The 17,637-nt window shown below is 34.0% G+C and overlaps 1 protein-coding gene across 2 annotated transcripts; it reads right to left on the reverse strand.

Moving 5' to 3' along the window:
- Window positions 1–1,659: 1,659 nt before the first annotated feature.
- Window positions 1,660–16,753, reverse strand: LOC139697530 (mitochondrial amidoxime reducing component 2-like). Of its 2 annotated transcripts, XM_071596260.1 has the most exons (7): window positions 16,628–16,753; window positions 16,216–16,361; window positions 15,926–16,099; window positions 15,564–15,741; window positions 12,101–12,306; window positions 9,512–9,586; window positions 1,660–9,435 (listed from the first exon to the last, which is right to left on the reverse strand). In XM_071596260.1, exons 1-7 carry the CDS (start codon window positions 16,679–16,681, stop codon window positions 9,306–9,308), a joined length of 963 nt encoding a protein of 320 aa, XP_071452361.1. In that variant the 5' UTR covers window positions 16,682–16,753; the 3' UTR covers window positions 1,660–9,305. The 2 variants fall into 2 exon arrangements, with proteins under 2 accessions (XP_071452361.1, XP_071452360.1); XM_071596259.1 differs by having other exon boundaries at window positions 16,216–16,730.
- Between the last annotated feature and the right edge of the window lie 884 nt (window positions 16,754–17,637).

Here is a 17,637-nt window from a genome sequence, read left to right on the forward strand (position 1 = left end):
TGTCCAGAAATCGTTTGACCAGTGGGAAGATAATCTATTGGTAAAATCCCTCACTTTCCTGTCAACCGTATTGCCTTTGCTTTCTTTGGTGGTGGTGAATCAACATGTTTCCTCTGCTTTAATGTTGTTTTGTCTCTGGGGTGTAGTGGTAAACCCAAGTTTCATCTGTGGTCACAAACCAGTGTAGAAAATCTTGTTAGTTGCCCTTGAAACGCGTCAAACATTGTTTGGAAGTTTCCATTTCATGCGTTTGTGACCTTGCGAAGAGTCGCAGCACTCATCTAGCTGATAATTTTCTCATATCCTATCCCTGTGTTAAAATGTGATATGCCCGATCAGATGACATCCCTACAGCTTCTGCAATTTATGGCAATTTCAGTCGGCAATCTTCCATTACCATTTTATGCACTTTGGCAATAGTGTCTGGAATAGTGGCACATATTGACAGACCACTGCATGGATCATCATCTAAGCTGTCCCAACCAAACTAAAACTTGTTCGTCCACTTGGCAACAGTTGAATTTTAAGGAGCAGAGTTCCCCAGTGTGTTCTGAAAGTCGGCATGAACTTCCTTCACTTTCATACCTTTCTTCACCGCATATCTCTTCATAGAGCACTGATGGGTTACATGTTTACTCATTAAGGATTGTGTATTACTAGGTGAGGAACTCGTGCTAGCAATGATATCTGGTGGTTTTTCCAAAAACCTTTCAAACTACCCTCATACATGAACTGCTGAAAGAAGAGACTTAATGCAACAAATATGACACATGATATAAGGCATTTGACTTTTATTTTCATTTTTTTGAGATCAAATAGCATTAAGGGCTAAGTAATTCCTTTGGAAATTTTCAGGTCCAGGAAAACTTTTTTTTTCTAAGGGGCTACTTTTGAATTGGTTTATTTTATAGACTCAGAAATACTTAAATCTAGTGTGTACATCTTATGTGATAACCTTTCTTTTAACTGCATTAATCTAAAATATGACTAATGTCAGATTCACATATATTTACTATACATACAAGATTCCATAACTCTGATGTGATTAATGTTATTGTAGCTGCTGGCATTCTAAAGTAAAGCATGGAAATGTCAGAGAAGAGTTTATGAAACTGATAGTCCTTGGAAATAACAAATCATTTCATCTTGAACTTGAATGTAGAAAGTACAATACAGATCCTTAAAAGATGTAGAACATGACAACTTTGAAGTCAGTAATAGGAATGATTCCTTGGGCAATCTTTGAGGGAGAAGCCATGTTCCATTTGGAGAAATATTTCTATTTATAAATTTTTGTGTAAATTAATTTTAGATTGCACATTTCACTTTACACTACATGCTCAATTTTGGATTTATGGGACTTCACTAGTTGGCAAAACCGTAAACAAAATTATAAAAGAGCATCTGTTTTGTAAGTAAAAATTTTATTCAAATTAAATGGGAATGAATGATGATACTATGAAACTAAATATAATCTAGCAATTCCTCCAACCGAATTTATTTACATTACCTGAATGCAATGCATACATATCAATATACTTAATATGACGTGAGTTCAAGTTCATACAATATTTGAACCATCAACAAGGACCATTTTTCCTTAACTTCAAATGGAAATGTAAAAATTATGAGACCACATTTTGAATTAAATGATTTTTATTCAATTTTATCAACATGTTAAAAATACCAATAATAACAATATTTCTCTTACAAAAATAAAAGATTAAGTCAAGTACAAATATTTTTTGAAATGTAGAAACAAATTATTAAATTATTTCATCCAACAAGAGAAAAATCTTGTCAACCAACATACAATAATGCATAAAATTTTCAAGTACATAACTTTTGAGAATATATTAGTTTTTCCAGTTCAATGCATGGCCCTCTCCAAATGGGGCTGTCATGCGGATGAACCAAACAATTTTTACAATTTAAGTCCATTGAATCAAAATATCTTTGTAAAATTAAATGCAGCGTAGAGTTTAAATGGCCAAACAATTTAAAGTGGAAAGATAGAAACATATATTAGTGCAGTAACAATAGATTTAAGTAAAGGAAAGAAATTACCTAAAATTTAACATCTGTCATAGAATACTGAAAGCATTCACTACAATTCGTTGTAATTTCTCGTCAGCCTTTAAATGTTACCTATTGACACTAAAAATGATTTCCCTAAAAAGCTTCCTATTTAAGTGGTATTATGTCTTTCAAGGCATACACAGGAGATATAAAATCACGCATTTACAAAAGAACTCCCAATGTAATAAATGTCTCAAATCTTCAATACTTCTCTATTTAAGGTATTATGAACCATTATATCACCCAAAAATTTCTCTGTAAAATTTAACAATCAACAAGCATTCAGTGATCATTTCTCAGGCTCCCTTGACAGTTCTACAATCCTGACTGTGTAACTGGCAGCTCTATTATGCATAAGAATGTGCATTATTTAACTTCCAGTTTGCTGCATGATCTTTGAAATATTTCTCATATCAACTGGCTTTGAGAAGTACGCAATAATAATACAAATTTTGAGTTTCCCCTATTTTAATTTTAAATCTCATGATGGAGATACCTTTATTTGAATGTTAGATGTCACAAAATCAAAACATTTTCTTCCTATTTGCTGGTGGCTATTTCTCGTCAATATGGGTGCAATCATGGAAATGTCCAGCAAGCAGACAATGCATTCATCAGCACAACATCCAAGTGACTATAAAATTACACCATGTAGAGCTTTTGTTTTACATATTTTCTAACAGCTCCTTGAATAAATCAGCGAGAGTAATATTCTTATGATGAAATAAAGTAAACAATGAGCTGGTCCCATTAAACTGTACGTACATCACACTACATATAACATTATGTTCTCAGTTCCATTGAACTACTGATCTGTATATTATTTAGAAATTCTTTTATTATCAGTTTGCATTTTCTTAACTTGAAAAACTCATATCAACATTTTATCAAATTAAAACAGAGGAGAGCTAGAGCAGATAGCTTAGCAGCTAAATTAGTTAAATGATTAATTTATGGCTGTTAGGTGATTTCAATGAGACAGAAATATTGGATTCAGGGAAGGTAAAAAAAAAGTTCATGATCATCCATTAAATTGTTTAAAAAAGTTTATAAACCATTGACCACTGGCTATATGGCTTCATTCATAACAACCCAATATCTCCTTTGATAAATTTTATTTGCGTAAAGATTGATGTTTATGAGAGTATTCAATAGCTAAAGTAGAGCATGCTGGTAATTACAATAACAAGAAAACGTTGCAATATAAAAAGGAGAATCACCATATACAGAATTCCAACAAAGTGCATGAATCACATTGATAATAGCAACCGTATTAATTAATGCATACTTCACTGGGGCGAGGGTATTTCATGTTAGGTTACATAACAAACACAGCTACTGAAATCCCTCTACATTCCCTGATAATCTAAAAACACCGACAGATTTTGTTAAAATCAAGATAAAGGCAAGAATGAACTTTGCCTGGGTCCCCATGCTCAAGTACTAGATGACTTTTTCATTACTACAAGCTAAGAATAAAGTCTAAAGATAAAAACTTGGTCTTTTTGACACTTGAAAAATGAAAATACTAAATTTTGGTTGCCGATACCATTTGACTAAAATAAATTAAAGTTGGAAAAATTTAGCTCCTCTTGTGTGTCCTCACTGAATTCAGTGGAATAAATCAGGCACTTCATGCGAAAAATGATCAAATTTTCCATTTTGTCTCCTCAACTTATACCTTTAATTCCGCATGTACTTTTTGTTTCTCAGAATCGAGAGGATTGGATTCAATCAATCTTACACCATAGGATTGGGAACTAGTGGCTCTTTCAGTACATTACTGTACATACCACATCAACCTAAGGGTTAGGTCAGCTGCTGATTGTATATAAAGTATGTATTTATTTAGTGGTTTTAATATCACACTTAAAGCCCATTTCCTCATGACAAATTCTAAAGTGTTCCTAAAAGAAATGTCTCATACTATAGACATGCACACAATCATTCAGTCTAGTCACACATCTACCTATCCATCCATGAATTTGGCACCACCCATAAGTGATGTCACAAACGTAAAGAGATAAAGACTCATTTCACCTGATGCTATGTTATCAGGAGGGATTTGCCTATCCTTGACATTATGGTAAGCACACTTACACTATATAAATTATTAGCACTCTTCCAACCTATAACCTGGAGCTGGCATCAAAGCAGTACTATGCCTAGAAAACCTCAAGGGGAGGGAGGATGCATTTTCATAAATGAACAAAAATAACTTAATGAATTTTTTTTACAAAGAAATTTGAAAATTATGTTAAATTTTAAAATATTTGTGCTAACTTAGTGGCTGCAATGCATCCTACACTAAATAATGTAATGCTTGAGGGGCAAAAAGGTGTTCAAAAGTAGTGTTGAGCATACAAGAAACATTAATTTTGAATTTTATTAATGCAAAAAAATATTCCACAAGGGGAGGATAATGGCCCTGCATCAAAGTTGTTATTTTGCAGTGTACTTAAACTTTCATTTCAGTATTGCAACAGGAGGTTACAATTTTTTATTCTGTTCCTTCCAAACATAGCTCCTTGTGAAGCATTTATTTAATTTCATTTTGCAAGCAGAGAGAGACAAAAATTTCTCATAATGTGCACATGAAAATTAAAGCCAACTTCTACCGTCATCCCTAAGCTAGGAGTCTCTTGAAAGCATTAAAATGTGAGTTGTTTGTGAAATGGGTATGATAGCATTTTAGAGGGCAGCCTACTTGAGTGCAACATAGTGTGGCAATTGGAAGAGAGGGATCAAATATGACGAAAAGAATTAATGGCATGGGTGGTGCCTTTTCAGTGGACATGGGCCATCACTGGACATGACACAAATCACAGGTGGAAAAGCAAGCACGAAAATCACATTAAAAACACTGTAACATTTAGAAAAGTTAAATTGTGATTGAAAACACTCAAAAATTCCAACATAATTCCACTTATTCATCATGTTCCCATTAACTTTGATGGGAAATTCAAAATTATAGATTTTATGAATTTCCTAATCACTAGACAACCTCAACAGGCACACTCGATGTGAAGTATATGTTGTCTTCCATAAATATCTTTCAGTAATGAATGAAATAAAACATCCATGCACATTTATAGAAAGTAAACAGATAAATAAAAAGAAGAAAACCTTGACTTTTTTGTGGTACCTATTCAAAACTTGGACAACAAGCTAAATTTTAGCTTTAGAGGCACTTCAATCGATTACTTGAATTGAATTATTAAATTACAGTTTACCTAAGTACCTGGAGGAAAAAAATAGCTGATGTTAATAACCAATGGACTTGTTATTGTATGTAGCCCTCAACTAAATGCACTTGATAAGAAATGTATATAGTTAACATTCATCCCCATACTCTACAGCACTCTAATGCATACAAGTAGAAAATTTGTTTGTGCAAATAATGGGCCCTCTTTAATGTATCTTGATAAGGTTATTATTATAAGTTTATTATTTAAAGTAGATTTAAACCCTATTAAATCAACATATTCCATTTTGCTGTGAGAAAGGGTAGTGTGTATAGTAAGTTTTCCAAATAGTATAGCACAATAACTTATCAGCCAAACAAGAAACAGGTTCTGATTAATATGACCATAGTATTATTATTTTTCTCTTTTACCTGCACTGGAAACTTATGTTTGATAACCTCACCTACTGAACAGAAATAAAAAGCGTAGAGCAAACAGATGCTAAGCCAATTACACTTTTTTATTGAGTGTACCTTTGATATTATGATATGAGTGCCAATGGTTTGAATTTCTTGTAAAATACATATTGCCTGGATAATGGTTGAGAAAAATCGTTAAGTCAAGGCTATAAAATAGAAAATTCGTATAGTCAAATACGGTAAATCCTGATAACAGCAGAATGATCACAGCCAAATGTAGCTCTCCCCTTGTATGCATCCCTCATTCAATAATAGTATGACATAATAGCCATGTCACCAAAAGAACATGTATACATGGTTATACTTGCAAGCAAATAATTTTGCAATACTGTATTTTTTGGCATATAAGGTCGGTCATTTTTCCCAAAACTGTCACATAAAAATCACCTTCCACCTCAAGGTAAGCTCATGTTTAACCTTTTGGCTTTTAGCGAGCAGTGGTTCCAAAGATATCGTGCCGGTAATCTTAACTCCAAATTAGTTTTTAAAAACTGGTTCAGAGATTAATTTAGAATTTAAAATTGTCATTAGCTATTATCTAAGGCAATACTAAATAGCCTTTTATTCACCCAAAATTATGGTGAACTGGCTATTTGCATATTAAAAATGAGAGCTTTCTGAAAACAGAAGATGGGCTGCTCTACGTTGTCAGAGAGGACAGAACAAATTAGGCCCCTTAGAGGTGAACTCCTAACTACTTCTAAACTTCATGCTGGCAAGAAAATTATGTATTTATTAAGGTTATTATTGTCAGTATCATTAATCATTGTTCAGTAAATCACTTGCATATTTAAATAAACAGCATTACATTCATATTGATACTTATCAGATAATATTATGGTGGGATCAGCAGAAAGGCATGCCTACCCAATTGCATAAAAATCAGCAGCAATAAGGAGCATGGGAACTGAGCTACTTCAAAATATGCTGTGGCATCCCGAAATCAAAAAAATGTTCTTGACTGGGTAAGAAACTGAAACAATCAAGAAAGTCAATATACAACCTAAATGAATATACAGATAAACAGTATGAAGACAAAGTTTCATGTTAGAGGAGCTAAGGTGTTGAAGTGACAGCAAATATAAGCATTTTTTAGCGAAACAATAATGGCTGCTGAAAAAGAGCATAGTGTTTTTACTGATAATATGGTTTCACGGAGAGTCATAACCGAGCTTCAAGAACAAAAATAGAAAGGAAATACCTGAAGGGAATGAGAACCAAATATTTCTTTTATTTCACTAATATATTGTGTAAAATATATAAAATCAATCTAAAGTCGAATAAACAGCAAGCATGGCTTGAATTCCACTATGTACCATCTAACAAGACAATTATTGGCAAAGGTGGTGAAACTGTGACCATTAAAATGTCCAGCTACAAAGTATCTCAGTTTACTGCACTACTGATTTGCTACTGATAATATCATCATTATTAATATGTTAAAGGAAAATATTCCACCATAAATTTTGTACATGGAGAACATGTCATATGCTAAGGGCTGGTTTCGTGTGCCATGATTTCTTGTCTATAAAAGATGTAGTCTAAATGCACTTAAGAACAGAGTAGAGGATGAACAAAACAATTAGTTCTAACACACAGAAGAATAAATGGTGAACTGCTGTTTTGATAAGCAAGCAGTTGAAGGGGTATACAACAAGAATTGTATGGGAAATGTACCTACAGCACAGCATCACTGGGCCATATCGAGAGACACACAGTAGCCCAGGTTTGCCAAAACATTAGGAATGCTTGGAATAAAGCATCAATTGAGAGAGTTGTACGGTCGTTTAAAAATTGGGACATCCGCAGACACAAATGTTGAAACAACCCTGAGGATTTAATGGGTAAGAAGTTGATAATGAATAGAATTAATTAGGTTACTATAATGATGGCTTTATTGGGTTGGAAAATTGATAAAAATGGTTGCAACTTCCTCATTTTCTAGTTAAACAATTTCATTTATTACCTTATGTTTTCTCAATTTAATTTTTAAAACTCCTTATGTGTAGTGAAAGTGCACTCTTTCAAATTCTCTGCGTAAAAACATATAGATGATTTGATTTTAAATTTCACTCATGTATATGCAACCAAAAATAATTTTCTTGTAATATGTTTTTAGTGTTTGCAGTAACATGAATCAGCTTGAGGCTTAGAAATTAATGAGTTCCATACTATGAATAACATCTATGCAAAAGGGAAAAAATGTAATTTTATTTTTCAAGAATATGCATTTAAGATTGAAATTGTTCCTACCTTATATGCCAGTAAATACAAAATGTTAACCCATGAAAGGAACCCTGAATATTCAAGTGATAGATTTTAAAATGAAGGATTTGACTGTTACATTTTTCTCAGTACACCTGCAAGCATGGATAGGTTCTTTAATTCCCCATAATAACCTAATCTGCACCAGGTGGGCAGTTTCAAACATAAGAACTTACATTACATAATGTATAATTTCCTATCACCCTACTAGCAAATTGTGGAAAGTCCATTGACTCCCACACCCAAATAGAAAATCATTTCCAAATTGTGCATATTTGTGATCTTAGAAAATGTTGCAAATATTTGCACTAAGAGTGTCTAGTATCAACTTTGCAATTACTACTTTCTACTATATCCATTATGTCTGCAATCACATTTAACAAAGATTCACACGACTTTCCCCAAACAAAAGGGGTAAAAATATTGTGCAGCAATTTCAATTAAATACTGGCTAAAGTACAGCCTACATAAGACTGGAAAGTAGATAATCACATAATAACATGTGTGAGATAATTGACAACTAGCTTTGGCTACATTCACACGCTAAGCACCAATTTTGAATTACCTATATAATTCAAGTATAATTTGAGCTATTGTAATTATCACTGCTGGGTGACACTATGTCACACCTTATCAAAGGCTAATGATTACATCTGTGAGTAAGCACATGTTCTAGCATTTACATCAATTACAGGGATCCCCAAAATTTGTTTGTTGCCTTTCTCATCCATAAGGAAATTTCATACACCCACAAAATGCCTCTTAATTTAGTTTTTAAAAACAAACGATCCATACAAAATACAAAATTGGGAAATGGACTAGAATTTAAAATAGAATGTATTTTTTCATAAATAATATAATGTTCGTTGTTAGATAAATTCAGTGACTTATATAACAGTCAAGAAAAAGCTTTCAAGAGGTAGCGATCAATTTTGCAAATTGTTAAACAATTTGTCACAGAGTAATAATAAATATAAGATTCTCCTTTCAAATTTCTTTTAAGCTTTTGGCTTCTCCCATGGCATTCACAGCTTCTGCACATCCCTTCCCCTGGAGTCATGACACAAATTTTGGGAAGCACTGATCTAAGGTATAAAATTCTAGAAAACATCTTTCTTGACAATTCCACTTATAAGTAAAATATCTATGGAAATAAAGATCAGCAAAAGATTAACATGTACTCCAATGTGCTATTAATCTAAATATTAGCGTTGATAAATTCCTACAAAAATATATCCACCTAAAATATAAAGCTCTCTATGTATATTCTTTTTTTTCTAAGGCCATGGATGAAGCTTTAACTAATTCCAGCAAGCACAGGGTCTCCAACCTTTACCATGCCATGCTTACGCAATCCCAAGTGTATGCCCATGACAGGAGATTCACCAATGTATTGCCGAATTTTTTCATCCATGATCAGTTTGTAACTGAAAGAGATTTTAACAAAAAGTGATAACTCAGTTTTGGCAACATAACAGAATTCACATTATGTATAGTACGTACCTCCTTAATTCCTTCAGAGGCTGCATATCATCCGCCTTCTTCCCTGAAAATGGGTCAACAGTGGTCAACACACACCTGTTAAAAAAAAGATAATGGGAAAAATAAGCAAACAGGCAGACCATTGGGTGATTCAATAAATAGGGAATGGTGGAAGAGGACAATTTTTTTGACCTGCTAAACTTCACAAAAAATTAATTAAAAAATTTTTTTTGTAACACTCACTGTACTTGTACAAATGTATTTTGGTGATCCCAACCACCTTCATCAGGGCAAAAGGTGTAACTGAGAGGAAGATCAGGAAAAGAGGGGATATTGGGGGGGATAAGGATAAGCAGGGGCGTATAGTATGGGCAAATGGATGCTGAGGGAACAGGAGAGGAAGGTGTTAGCTAATGGGAAAGGTTTGATCTGGCATGTTCGAAGGATTTAAATAACCAAATTCAAGCTACCACCAGAGGGAACATTCTCAAATAAAATGTTCGTGTTTCCCATGAAAATTCAATTGTGAACACATAATTCCGCAGAACTCTCATTTTAAATGTCATAAAACCATTTCATTTCCATGTTCCACCAAAATATCCCAAGTATTAGAAGTATAACCTTAGACTTAGAAGCTGATCAGGTCAAACTAGATGTATCAGTGGGAAATACTTATGTAATCTGTTGGTACAGATCCCTAAGTGGAAATTTAGATGAATTTTTTTGAAATTTTCGATTAACTATTTAAGTTCATCACAAAAAAGAACAAAAACTACATTATCTGCGGTGATCTTAATATTCATACATTAATTCAAAGCAAAGTTTTGCTCAAGCTGAGCCACCTATTAGAATTTTATGGTTAAATATCTTTGATAAACTTGCCTACATGACAAACTAAAATGATGGCTATCAATATTCATTATATAATTAATAACAAAAAAATTGGCTGACAAAGTTGATGTTTCTGTAACTGATCTAAATCTATCAGATCACTATGCCCAACTGGTGGCAGGGACTCCTCAAGTTATGGCAACCCCAAAAGTTTATAAAAGATTTCACACCAAAGAAAAATTTGAAAACTTTTGTGATATATAGTACTATCAAAAGTGTCTTGGGTTAATTTGTATAACTTAACATGTGTGCACGAAAAATACAAATTATTGCTCGGAAATATTAAACCAGTATTTGAAAGCTTTCAAAAAAAGCTAGTAGAACATTTTCGGTAACAAATGAAGTTAAAGCATCTGGCAAAAAACTCAAAGAGTTAGGTAGGATAAGAGATTTAAGGGATGTTCTCATCCTTGATATTGACTACAAGATGGCCAAGAAAGAGCACCCTAACCTTTTAAAAAATTCCAATAAAGCTAGCAATAATTATTTTCTTGCAAATACCAAAAATAAAACAAGAGCTATGTGGAATTTTGTAAAAAGGGGAAACGTAAAGAAATGGTGTGGAAAGTATGGAAAACTTAATGCTAAAATATAAAAATGGTGACCAAATCTCCAATCCATAATGCTTAGCTAACTTTATGAATACTTACTTCATAAACATACCCCATACCTAAAAACAGGCCCAGTCCCTTATGAATCATGCTGACTCAATGTAAAAATCATGTATCCACTTATTTCTATTTTCCCAGTCACCAAAAATGAATTACTGAAAAGGACCCCTTTATGAGGACATTAAATTTTATAACCATTAACCAGTAGGCATAAATGATAGGTGGATCATATCAGGTGTTTAAATCTAGGCCAAAATCTTTTTTAATAAAGAGTTGCTTTTCTGACCTCAATAAGTAATTTTCGTCAAGGTATGACAAGCTGTAACCATTTACTTTTTATTATAGCCATGTACGTACATTTTTTGTTTGTATGACATATCTTATATTTTACTGGTAAAATAACGAGATGAAATAATTATAAATAAATAAATTTCATCCAAGTAAGGGGAGTAACTGATGGGGAGATTTTGGGGACAGAGAAGGGGGTATATTGTGGGTAGGGGGAATGGTAAACGGAGCAGCATGCATTGCATGGTTGGTTATTGAGGAAACAGGAATGGAAGGTGTTAGCTAATGGGATACGTTTAACCCGGGAGTTTGGAAGGATTTAAATAGCCAAATATAAGATGATTCTACTGCCCTTAATTGGAAGGTGTGGCTTTAGAGGGATGGGAGGAAATAACAGGTACATTGTAACAATAACCTGTAATAATAACCAAAAGTTTTGCTGTGGGTAGCTGCTTGCTGAGGTTACTGGGAGAGAGGCAGACAGGGAGGATGAGTTACAGGATGCTCAGTGATTGATTATACATCTTCAAAATATATACACACATGAGTGTGTGTACATGCATATGTATGTTTAGGTACATGCATGTGTATATATATGTTTAGTTTTGGATTTAGTGAGATGATTTTGAAGAAATGTTGCATAATTTTCCTGAATACATTCCAAAAATATTGATTGGAGTAAAAAATAAACTCTTTCAAGATTTAACTCTAGTTAATTTACTGGCAGGGGAAGCCATTACACTGATCACCAAATGAATTTGATCCCATCATGACAGTAATCATTTGGAAAACTGAGCCTCTCATGAATTTGACTGATTACCTGGTACATGGTCTGATGTTGCGAAATACAGCTTCGCCAATTTGAATCCATTCCCAATTCTCTTCCTCATATGGTGAGTATGTGCCACGGACAACAAAATTTGGGCGGAACTGCAAAGCTGTCACTTCTTTTTCCAGTCTACGATTCAAATCAGCAACAGATGATTCAGAAAGCAGGGAAAATGATGTTTCATCAGTTAGGGATCCCTAGAATGGATCGGAAAAAAATAATTGAATTTGCTAAAATTATTCTGGTTCATTGTGCATTCAAGAAAATAAATGCACAGTGAGAGTGAGAGAAAATGACAAGTGACAAACAATTGAAACTGAGCAAGTGGCCTATTTTATTTCCTTAGAGGACTGATATGATTGGGGAATTCTGGAACTAGTATAGTACTGTCATTCCAGTGATTTGTCAGGTAGTGTTGTCGCAATAAGTGAGGTGAACAGCATGGTCAAGTTTGTTAGGGAGAATGAGATCACATTTTCTACCGTGGGAATATTTGATACCTATGCATAACCATAGCTAATTTTATAAGTGATGAAGCTAGATCAATTTAATAAAGAAATATGTACAGTGGTATATCACTTTAACAAATATTGGCTGGAAAAATATTGAAATGGTCAATAAATTAGTCAAAACCACTAAATATTAACATAGTTAAAACTAAACATAGTTGCCGTAATGATTGGAGGAATCTGTTACCTATTACAGTAGATACGATGGAGTGAGAAATATTACATTACTATTCAACTGTAATGCCAAGAGGGACACCTAGTATACCCTTACTACAGATAGAAAAAGTGTATTTTACTTTTTCTTAGGATCTACGTATCTAAAATAAACTGTACTCATGGCTATGTTCATTGTTTATGAGTAATAAAAACAAATGTCTCACTAAGCAATGGAATGCACAATCCACTGTTCACCAAGTAATAATAAAATTAGTAACTAATTGATCCTTTGGATCATAATCTATAATATAGACACACAAAAAGTACATTGAAGTTATAAAAATTCCTTAGTTAACTGGGAAAACCATGGTAGCATAGGAATTAGTGATTGACGACTGACAACTTAATCATGTAATGAGTCACTATGGAATAGATGGCAGAGTTGATAGGAAAGAGCGTGAAAAGGTGGCATAATTTGGTTACTGCCAGTTGGAAGACACAGAAATGCAGTCACAAAATTAAAATACATGTTTTTAGGATCCAAAGGTTGTTTAATAATGGAAGAATAAAATTAGTTTTGCCTTTTAAGGCATCATCAGTAAAAATTAAATCATAAACAAATTTAGAGCAGTTATATATGTGTAGTGATAAAAATGAATGGGGGAAAATCAGGGTGAGAGCTGGAGTGGAGAGGGTGAGGGGAGTCGGATAAGGCAGCATAGGGGTTGCAAGGAAGAAAACATTGGGATATTAGAAAAAGGGGAGTGTCCATGGAAGATGGCATTATTCATCAAATGTTCACGCTTTTGCCATTGTACAATGATTTCTATTTGCTCTAGGCTGCGGAGATGAGCAAATTTTCCTCCCAAGAGGCAGGCAAATGGAATGAAGACACTTCAGGACATGTGGTCAATTTAACACCTAAAAGAGTGAAATTTTCAGACTGGTTGTGTAAGAGGTGTGGTTTCTTATGCTCTCTCCTTGAAGTTTCTGCATGATTGTCCTCTGTAAATCACAGTCATTACATGTGAGCTTGTATATGCCTGAGTTTTCTAAAGGATCACACTCGCCCTGGAAACAGGTGGCCAGGCTGTTATTATTATAAAATCCAAATCTAACAGACTCTCTGGAAAAGTGCATAGTAATATTTGCCAAGGCTGTGTGGATCCTCACCAAGTTTATTCATATATTTTGTTGTCTCCGGCATAACTTTATGGAATTTGCATAACATATTGAAGTTAAATGAAATTATTGACTTAGTAATTCCACACAATTTTTTCAAAAACATGAACCAGGTTTCGATGTTGAACGTAATAATCAGGTGACGATTGATGACATTGAAGCCTGGGTTGTGTCTATAAATAAAGTTTGTGGAATTACCAAGTTAATAATTTCATTTCAATTATTTATATATTGTTATAATATACTGAGTCCACAAAGAAACTCCCGCCAGTGTCACGTATAAAACAATGCAGATGAATTATGTAGAGAAAAAAAAACTACTGCAAATATTAAACCAAAAGCTAATAAATCCACATAAGTAATCAAGAGGTGGTAAAGGATTAAATACCCCTAGGGATGAACCCATCAGGCAAGAGTGCTGTAATGATAGAGATCAATAACAATTAATCAACAGAGTAGGAATTTAAGATATAATGAGGTACATGAAGTGTACATAAGACCACAGTTTATAGAAACACACAATAAGTCAATTGTATTTTCAAGCACAGGTGAACCATGATATTATAAAACAAAAAAAACAATGAAGAATATTTGCCTGTAAAAACTTAAGAAGGATAACTGAGTCTTTATATCAGAAAAGACAATACTTAGTTCTTCCACATACATTTTATTATGCAGCACTTAGGTTTCAACTGACAAAGTCATCATAAGGTCAGGGCTTTGTAAGTCGACACTTATGCCGTGCATAATAAAATGTACGCGGAAGAACAAAGTATTTTCCTTTCCAATATGAATCGCTTCCACAAAGTGATGCCTCAAACCACTCTATTCATTGAGGCTTTATATTAACATTATCCAGTGATAAACTGAGCACACCAATGCCTAATTTAATGATTTTACTAGCTGATTGGGGACTGCTTCGAAATCCCTATCAGGAATATTAAATAATGTGATACCTAATGATGATGAAGGTAATGAGATTCACAAGGAGATCAGAACCTATTCGAAGGCGGACAAAGTATGAATCCCAGTAGCCAGCAATTCGAACACAGTTCAACATATCATTAGAAATAACATCCTTCATAGAGAAGGAAAAATGGAAGAGTATATTATCCTGGTATCTAGCTGGAATACTTAGCAGGGTCTAGTAAGGTCCAGCTAGATAAGGTCACTAGCAGGATCATATCTCATAGGACACTGGGAAAATCTCGGGAGATCCCGCTAGAATTTTAGCCTTAGATAGTATCCATTGGGAATGAATATTTCCTGCTCAATTCTTTTGGATCCAGTCAACATAGCATATTCACTATGGCAGGTTCTTGACTTTTGTTATTCAACAATAATTTTCACTTGATTAAAAAACTCTTTGTACATCATATTAAAAATGTTCAGCTCCTGCTGATCCAGCAGGGAGAGACTAATATATAGTTCGAATCTTCATTAAGTTACTTTTTCAATATTAACAAGAATGGAGCTTCCTAGTAATTTTCTTAGATGATATACATTTTTTAAACGGTGAAGCATATATGAATAATCTCAATTGATAATATCCAACTTAATTAAGATGCAGGCAACACAACTCCCCTTATGTGAAAACATTTCCTTACCGTGTCTTCTTCTAGTATTGTTTCAAACACAGCATTTTTTGGACGTACAGGGCGACCAGGAGCTGAAAAAGGAAAGTAAACCAACCGAAGTCCCGAGTCCTCACCGAGTAAGCAACGTGAAAACCACGTAGCTACCTCCTCACCACAATCAACTGCCTTGACAGATTGGCCCCAAACCCTGATAGAATAGGAAATAAAAACTATAGAAGCTAAATCATAACCTCGTGTTTTGTCTTTCCGATAATGAATGTCATTTAAGGAAAATATGTAGCATGAATCTTCCAGTCCCGATTGAATTCCCAAGACTTTATACCTCAAATATGAATCCAATACGGTGATCTGATAAGTTGAGTTTTACTTACTTAGCTATGATTAACTTTCCTCCAGTAAGCATCTTCATGTCAATGCTAACACTAAGCATTCCAGGGGCTTCAAGTGTTAGTATTGCCTCGTTTACACTAGGACGTATTTGTAACATCTTCGGATATGCTCGTCCAGTTACGAAATTTCTTTTCAAGTCCGTAACCATAAACACTCTGCATGGAAGAGAGGGGATCATTTTATTGAAGGTCGTGTGTTGCAGTGCAGCATCATTTTGTTGGCATATTCATGCGTCAATTTCACGACAAAGAAATACTGTCGGTATTATTACCTATCACGTAGCATCCCACTTTGCAGACCTAGAGTTGTGCATTGGCCTGCGTCCAGACGTATCACACCGCATGACTTGACTGGGAAGCAGTAGATATCTATTATTTCTCCGACACGCTTCCATTTCGATGGAATAATGCCTCTTGCCTGTTTTTTCCTCCACCAAGTTGTCAACCCAGCAATTGCAACCGAAACCGCCGCCAATGTAGCAATGCCAATAGTTGCGGAATGTCGAGTCAGTTGAAAGGACATTTTAAAATAATGGAACAGGGAGTACAATGAAATCAAATTATTTTATAGTAAGAGATGATAACATTTCAGCCGTAAAAGTTTTAGAAGAAAAGTATAGTTTAGGCCGTATAGATTTTCGCCGGTGATATACCCCAGAGCGTTATTATTTAAGTTCAACAGACCAAATAGAAAGGAATAGGATCCCAAAAAATGATGACAAATCCTTTACGACACATCAAAATAGTACACCATTCCTACATCTCTTTATCTAAGACAATTCGCAAAATCGAATTATTTTGTCTGAACAAGTACTTGATACACATAGTACACATTTTGCCGGTAGGTGGCTGGAGGGTACCCATTTGCGCCTCAGAGCATGCTTGTGTGACGGTCAAAGTTTCAATCTTGATATACAGAGGATGCTACCTTTAATAGCGTAGTAAGCATGTTGTGGCGGTTTATTTGGTGCATAAAAGTGCTGCGTTTCATTTCGAAAATCTGATTTCGTTTAGTCTCACTCATATTTTCAATGTAATATTATGCATATTGCATCAAGAAATTGTTAATTAATTATGTGGTAAGTAATTTTTTAATGTATCAAAATAATAATTTAGTGTAGTGGTCGCTAATACCCTAATGAATGATGAATTTTCTTCTATGATAACGATTGTGACCAATTTTAAACTGTTGACTGAATTTCTTACTGAAAATGCCCAGTTAAAATACTGATTGATTGAAAAAACCTACTATTGTTCAGGTACTGCGACAAACCTTAACAATAACTTTGGATTTATTGTACAGGTCATTAATCAAAATGGCCGAAGTCACCAGTTCGAAATTTAGTCCTTACACTTCAATTCATTTTCCGATGCTCATCGCTAAAGATCCTTCAAAACACACACCAGGTAATTGAGCTACCAGTCGCTATTATATATTAGGTTTGTTTACCTGTAACTGTAAAATTTAGAATAATGTAACCATTAATCGTAATGCATACATGGTTTGCAAAATGTAATAATTATATTTAAGTAATTTTCAATTTCATTCTCGCTATTTGCATTCATTATCATAATTATGGCACAATTTTTGCCTGCTTTTGTAGTTGGAACACTCTTATTACCAAAACTGAAAGTTTCAAAGTCGGGTGTTCCAATTATCATTTACTGTAAAATGCAACCAATAACGCCCTTAA

The sequence above is a fragment of the Hetaerina americana genome, unplaced genomic scaffold (assembly GCF_022747635.1).
Source record: "Hetaerina americana unplaced genomic scaffold, ioHetAmer1.1.p SCAF_8, whole genome shotgun sequence".
NCBI lineage: Eukaryota > Metazoa > Arthropoda > Insecta > Odonata > Calopterygidae > Hetaerina > Hetaerina americana.

Excerpts from the sequence above, each read along its gene's own strand:
- LOC139697530 (XM_071596259.1), bottom strand. The coding sequence starts at position 16,466 with ATGTCCTTTCAACTGACTCGACATTCCGCAACTATTGGCATTGCTACA. Across the intron at positions 12,307-15,563 it reads CAATACTAGAAGAAGACACG|GGATCCCTAACTGATGAAAC; the intron begins GTAAGGAAATGT and ends GATCCATTCTAG. Across the intron at positions 9,587-12,100 it reads AACATCAGACCATGTACCAG|GTGTGTGTTGACCACTGTTG; the intron begins GTAATCAGTCAA and ends TTTTTTTAACAG.